This window comes from Nelumbo lutea, chromosome 1 (genome assembly GCF_056320005.1).
Source record: "Nelumbo lutea isolate HS-2025 chromosome 1, American lotus-T2T, whole genome shotgun sequence".
In the NCBI taxonomy this organism is placed as follows: Eukaryota; Viridiplantae; Streptophyta; class Magnoliopsida; order Proteales; family Nelumbonaceae; genus Nelumbo; species Nelumbo lutea.
Window position 1 is genome coordinate 798,094 of NC_142684.1, and position 7,384 is coordinate 805,477.

General features: G+C 28.0%; 1 protein-coding gene across 1 annotated transcript; it reads left to right on the forward strand.

Moving 5' to 3' along the window:
- Positions 1 to 3,090: 3,090 nt before the first annotated feature.
- On the forward strand, positions 3,091 to 4,900 carry LOC148873146 (serine/threonine-protein kinase OXI1-like). The gene is made up of 2 exons (XM_088983849.1): positions 3,091 to 3,801; positions 3,893 to 4,900. The coding sequence occupies exons 1-2, from the start codon at positions 3,428 to 3,430 to the stop codon at positions 4,794 to 4,796; spliced, it is 1,278 nt and encodes a 425-aa protein (XP_088839975.1). The 5' UTR covers positions 3,091 to 3,427; the 3' UTR covers positions 4,797 to 4,900.
- Positions 4,901 to 7,384: the final 2,484 nt, after the last annotated feature.

Sequence of the window (7,384 nt, forward strand, 5' to 3'; positions counted from 1 at the left end):
TATACCGGTGTGGATAAAATTAATAATTTTCTTAAATTATTTCATATTTATTTATTAAAATAATAATGGACTGTTATTTAAATAAATATGAAACAATCTCTAATAGATTAGTTTCCTAATTTAATTTTCCTAAAATTTTTAATAATTATTTAGTTGAATAATAATAATGGGATATTATTTAAATAGTTTTGGAGAATATTTTTTTGTAGATTAATGTAATAAATTTTTAATTATTATTTACTTAAAAATTTATGAATTAATGATTTCATAGAAATTAGTAAATTATGCCAATTAGTAATATCTTTTATGAATAAATAATTGTTGTAAAAAATTAATGAAAATTTATTAAGTTACAATGATTAATGTAAATTACCTTAAACATTAAAAATTTAAACATTTATTGATTAACCAATGGTTAGTTTTCACTAATGGTTGGCCAGTTTCGAGTGACCAACTCCCTAACCTGACCAGATCAATTTGGATACCCAAACAATCTCCAATTGAATTGAATTGCCTAGAGAATACTCTTAATTTCAACTAAATTAATATCATAACCTCTAACAAATAACAATAGTTTAATCACCAATAATTATTGAAAATCTATTGCAAAAATACATAATTGCTGAAAATATATTTATAAAAAAAACATACTAAATAACTAATAAAAATCTTTAATACCTCTTAGTTATTTAATTTACTTCCACTATTTCAATAATATTTATTTTTTTTATTTATTTATATTTTATATTCTTACTAAAGTTACTAAAAAATTTTGTTATTTAATCTTTTTTTTTGTTTTTTAAATAAAATAATGTTTAAAATATTATTTAGTATTCAATTTTTTATAATGAAAACATTTAAACTTTATTTAAAAATATTATATAAAACATAAATAATTATTAAAAAATAGTATATAAAACATAAATAATATCTTGCCTCACCCAGAACGGGGCAATTTTTCTTGAATCTTAAATTAGGATGGGAAAAATACTTTTGCTCCAAATCAGGGATGGGGAAGGGATGAGGTTTGCATATAATTCCCTAAACGTGAGGTAAATTAGTAAAATATCAGTAGATTTAATATTGACTTTTAAAATATATCTCTAAGTTTTCTTCATATTTTTATAATCCTAGGATCCCACAATTCTATTTATGAAATACCCCCAAATTGTCATAATCCAAATCCTAAATTACCCCAAATTCCCATAGTCCTATTTGTAAAAATCAACAAATTAGATTATTTTTAAGTGGTTGCCTTGGGGTGGGGAAAATTTGGGGATTCCCCATCCCTGATGGAGAATGGGTGCCTCACCTCCAACCCGCCCCACCACCAAGGACGAGGCGAGGATGGGGAAGTGTGTCTTGACTACGGGGGCGAGGGACAGGGAGGGGTGCCACATCTCGTTCATCACATGGGGCCTTGCTAATTATAATTACTTTTGTTCTTTTGATAATTTTTTTAAAAGTTATAAAATGATTTTTTTATTTAATCTATTTTTTTGTTTTTGAAATAATATATAAGATATGATTTAGTTATTAATATTTTGATATTTAAAGTATTTAAAAATTAGTTATTTATAATTTAAATCTTATTTATTTAAAGTTATTATGCAATTTTAAATATTTTTTATATAATTATTTAGCTACTTTTAATATTTTGTTATTTAAATAATTATTTATTTATGCTTATAAAATGTTATTTAGTTATTAAATTCAATATCCATAAAATTATAATTTTTATATTTATTATAATTATATTTTGTGTTTTTAATAAATATTTTAATGTTATATATAATTTCATTATAATATTTAAATAATTGTTAAATGTTCTAATTGAAACTTTCTTTAAATAAATATAGATGAAAAGTGGGAGAGAAGATAAATAGGAATTAGAGATAATTTAGGAGATAAATTGGAATTAGGGAGTGATAGAGATAATTTAGGAAAAAGTGGGGGATGGTTAGTTTCGCAATAAAAATGAGAGGAAAAAAGGAGATAAGCCATGTTAGGTGGTAACTCCTAGTACCTCTACAGGGAATCTTGCACCCACTCTAGAATTGCTCGGTTTGGATAATAGAGCAAGGAGAGGACTGGTGACATGGCAAACTCTACTTTAGTATGTGTATATATATTAACTTATTCAACCCTAGCTTAGGGTTATTTTACCTACTTTAGCCCCTAGCTTCTTGTTGACTTTCAAAATCAACCAATGTTGTTTGATGGTTAGGTGTCAATGTGTCATTAGGTCCCATTAGGCACCAAGTTTACCAACTAAGGACCAACCTGAGCAAACCCAACAATACTTAGGCTAGGTTTGGCTCTTGGGTTGTGTTGGGTTAAGCTCGGTGGAGTGAAGGTTTGAAAGAATTTCTTATGGTATTTTTTGTACATCCATCTTTAATAAGCATTGGAGACCAACTTAAAAGTTGAAAAGGATTAAAATATGTATAAATTTCACTAACAAATGCATATATACATATGTTAAAAATGATATTTTACATAGATAAAATGGATATATGTATGTATTTATTCAGGCGGACTTGGGTTGGAGTGCGCTTGGGTTACTTGAGGTCTCAACCCAATCCTGAATGGAGTTTATCTTGGGTTACCTGATGAAGCTTCTCCCATTTGTGTCAACCGTTGCTTATTCCAAATTTAAAAGGAAATGTTTGATAGAGATCTAGAAGTTTGCTCATCACCTACAATGGAAGTTCGCTCAATCTTCGCTTGAATGTTGTATTTGTGGTGTCATGTTTAAGACATCCACTGGTACCCTCCAGATAAAACTTTCGCCATTAAAGAGATGAAACTGAGATAAAAACCTAGAGATGGAGATAAAAGGTTTTAGGGATGGTATTTTAGGAACAGATGAGGTATTTTTAGGAATGGAGGTGAAAAAGGATATTTTAGAATTTTTTTGTCAACTATATCAAGTCACATGATATCACATATAATAAAAATTATCAGAAATATAGGAATAAGATTACACGGCACTAAACAGTAAGGATATAGAATAGGGTTACATAACAGTAAACAGTAGGGATATACTTAATCAATTAGATAAATCACAAAGGATAGTTTAAGAAATTTATACAAAATATAATGATTGAATTGTGATCTAAATATGTTTGAAAATGGACTCCTTCCTCTTCACTTTCATATTCAAGTCAAAAACGATTTGTCACAGTAGTTATTAAAGCCGCCTGTCTCAGAAAATCAAACCTCCCACACTTTCACGGAAATCCCGAACCTTATCTTTCTAATTTCTACATGCTTCCTTACCAAGAAACCCCGTCAATTCACCCAACTCTCTTCTTCGTTTATATTTCTCCGACATTCTAATGACTACATAAAACATCAATTCCTCGGTGACTTCTATCGGAACTCAGCTTTCAGGCGACCGTTTTCCGGTGTGGAAGAAGAACAAATGTCTTCATTGAATCTCCAAGAACTGAAGGTGCTTTCCGTCGTCGGAAGGGGGGCAAAAAGCGTGGTCTTTGTTGTTCGAAATGAAGCCGCCTCGTCCAGGGAAATTCTTGCTCTGAAAGTGATTTATAAAACTTCAATCGAGATCGAGAGTACGAATAAGAAAAGAAGCGAAGATAGAGATGGTGGCTATAGGCGTATCATGTTCGAAAGAGAAGCCTTGAAGCAGTTTAACCATCCACTTCTCCCAAAGCTCCGAGGACTTCTTGCCACCAATAAGTTTGATGGGTTCGTCATGGATTACTGTTCAGGTGGAGATCTTAACTCGCTGAGGAAGAGACAAACCGAGAAGATGTTCTCTGAAGATGTTATCAGGTTCTTTTCACTTCCAATCTAAAAACAGGAAAGTAGTATGTTTTTTTATTAAAAATTTCTCTTACAAGCTCTTGGTTTGAATTAATTTCAGGTTCTACGCATCAGAATTGGTTCTAGCATTGGAGTACCTACATGGATTAGGGATCGTTTACAGAGATTTGAAGCCAGAGAACATAGTGATTCAAGAAACCGGTCATTTAATGCTCGTTGATTTCGATCTCTCGACGAGGCTTTCATCGAAATTTCGTAAGAGTCCTCCGATTCCACAACCGACCCCCACGAGATCCGAAACTCTAACAGTGAGAGACTCGCTGAAGCAGAAGTTTTCTCCGTCATTTCTCTTCCGTTGCAACTCAGGTATCTCGGGTGACGACTCGGTATCTCCGGTGGAAACTAGAGTCAACCCTGAACCAGAAGAGTCGGTCTCGGTTGATGGGAAGTCGAACTCGTTCGTCGGAACGGAGGAGTATGTCTCTCCTGAGATCATCTTAGGGAACGGCCACGATTTCGCCGTCGATTGGTGGGGCTTAGGGGTCGTTCTGTACGAGATGCTTTACGGACGGACGCCGTTCCGAGGGTCGAACCGAAAGGAGACTTTCTTTCGGATCCTGACGAAAGAACCAGAGCTGATCGGAGAGGAGACATCTCTGAGGGACTTGATCAGGAAGTTGTTGGAAAAGGATCCAACAAAGAGGATTTCGCTCGAAAGAATCAAGGGTCACGATTTCTTCAGGGGGCTTGATTGGAAATCAGTGTTGCAAATCTCGAGGCCGCCGTTTATTCCGGCGGTATGGAAAGAGGAGGTTGAGGGTAAGGGAATCGATGTGGAAATGTTTGTTAGCGGGCATTTCTGTGGGGCCAACTTGGAAAAAGAAAATTATTCTGTCAATTTTAATAAGGAAAAGAATGCGAATGGGTACGAGAAGAGTGGGGACACGAGTAAATATGAGGATTTGAAAGATTCTTCTGGAACGACTCAGTTTTCAACTTTTTAATTTTTTAATTATAAATTAGTGAATTATTCGGTATTAAGTATGGAAAAGTTAATTATATATATATATATATGAATAAATATTAATGATTTTTATTACTGTTATCATTTTTCAAGATATTCATACAGTCTACGGATTCACATAAATTGACCCTTATATGTCAAATCCATAATACGGTCATTAAATTCAACTTGAACTGTTTATTACTGTAATTTAACTATTCTTATTTTTATTATTAATTTATTTTAGTATTTAATTTAATTTTTTTGTTATATAGTAATAATATTAACTAAATTTGTAATTATTTAAATATTTACTTACAATAATTTTTTTTCAACCGAGTAAAATTATTATATAATAGATTTGTTAATTCATATTTTGCATTTAAGAATAAACACTAATGATTTGGCTTAACAGTTTTAATTATGGTTAATAAATATTGATTCTTATTTAATGTTTAATTATCATATTCGGTAATTATTATGGGGCATGCTTTGAATAAACATTAATGATAAATGATGATTGTTATTTCGTTTTTTACTATTTACTTAATTAAGTATTTGATGATTGTTATTATTATTAATTATTTCTATAAATAATTGATTGTTATTATTATTAATTATTTCCATAAATAATTGATTGTTATTATTATTAATTATTTCTATAAATATTTGATTGTTATTATTATTTACTTAATTCAGTAATTTTCAGCAAGTAATTATTTGATTTAATCTGAATTATTTCATTTTTTTAATTATTTATAGTAGACAATTAAGGTAGGCTCTTTATTTGATTTAAGAGACTTACCATGTTTTATCAAGACAATGACCCCATACTAAGTAAGGGGCAACTACATTATCATTTAATTTGAAATTTAATATTTAACAATAAAAAATCAATGTCCAATTGAGCAACCCTCCCCCCCCCCCCCCCCACAAAAATGTATCAATAACTTTGAAATCATTAATCTATTTATAAATATAGTAAAACTAAATGGATGTTTACAACAATATCGAAGAGGCAAAAAAAGAAGAAAATCATTCAAAGAACTGCTAAGAAAAACAATCCATGACAAACAACATTTGCAAGTGCATCCATCCTCTGAATTAAGAGATGAAAAATATATGACTACAATCAAATCATCATCATGTATGGCTACAATCAATCGATAATATAATCAGGACTCCAAAACACATCTAATAGAGGAAACAGGAAAGAAAGGAGAATAACGGATCCATCCCAAGTATAGAAGTCACCTCCAAGTTAAGTGGCAACGCTTCTTTTGGTTGATCATGGTTATGGATTTTAAGTCTAAGCTCCCCACCGTGCACGTAAACTGACTATAATTTATCTTTAGGAAAAATGTAGGGAAATTTGTACATAACCTAATGGTATGTCTGAATTATGGGAATTGGGAGATAGAAATAGGAAATGTAGATTGAAATTATAATTTTGGGCATGTTGATGTGTCAAATTCAAGTCAATTCGAATACTCATAGATTTTTAATTCATTCATTTAGTGGTAATTTGAATTTTTTTTTTATTCCATGTCTTTATTGAGTAGTAAGATTAATAATGTATTAATAATTATGAAATCGGAAATAAAAATAAGTATATTATTATTACTATTATTTATAAATAATATATTCTTATTATGTGTATATTTATTTTGAAGTTAGTAATATTAAATTATTATTATTATTATTATCATTATTATTATTATTATTATTATTATTATTATTATTATTATTATTATTATCATTATTATTATTATTATTATTATTATTATTATTATTATTATTATTATTATTATTATTATTATTATTATTATTATTATTATTATTATTATTATTATGACGATGATGATGATGAAGATGATGAAGTAATTAATTTGTTATAATTATGATTTATAATTAATTCCTAAAATAATAATTGATTTTATAATTCTTTTAGTTTAACAATAATGAATAATTAAAAGTTTTATAATTTAGCTTTCACTAAATGAAATATTTATTGGATAATAATTATAGTATTAATTATAATTATTTATAATAATAATATAAATAATTAACACTAATTATATATTTATAAAATAATTAATATGAATTAATATAAATATACAATGATTATATCCCAATTAATAATCAACATTATGAAAATAATTATTAATTATCATTAATTAATTAACATTCTGAAGCAATAATTATCGTTATTATAATTAAGGTATTAATTATCAGTAAGTAATTATAATCAGTAATTAACTTTTATTAGAAATCATTATTATTAGTAATAATTAATTATAATTATTGATAATAATAATATAATTATTTTAATTATTAATTATAATTACTAATAATAATAATAATATTATTATTATTATTAATTATTTAAAATAAATGTATGAACTATAATTGCTAATAATAATTCTAATATAAATAATTAACATTAAATATTTACTTTCAAAATAATTAATATGAGTTAATATAAATATAAAATGATTATTTCTGAATTGTTAATTACCATTATGAAAATCGTTATTAATTATCATTAATTAATCACCATTCCGAATTAATAATGAGAAATATTATCAG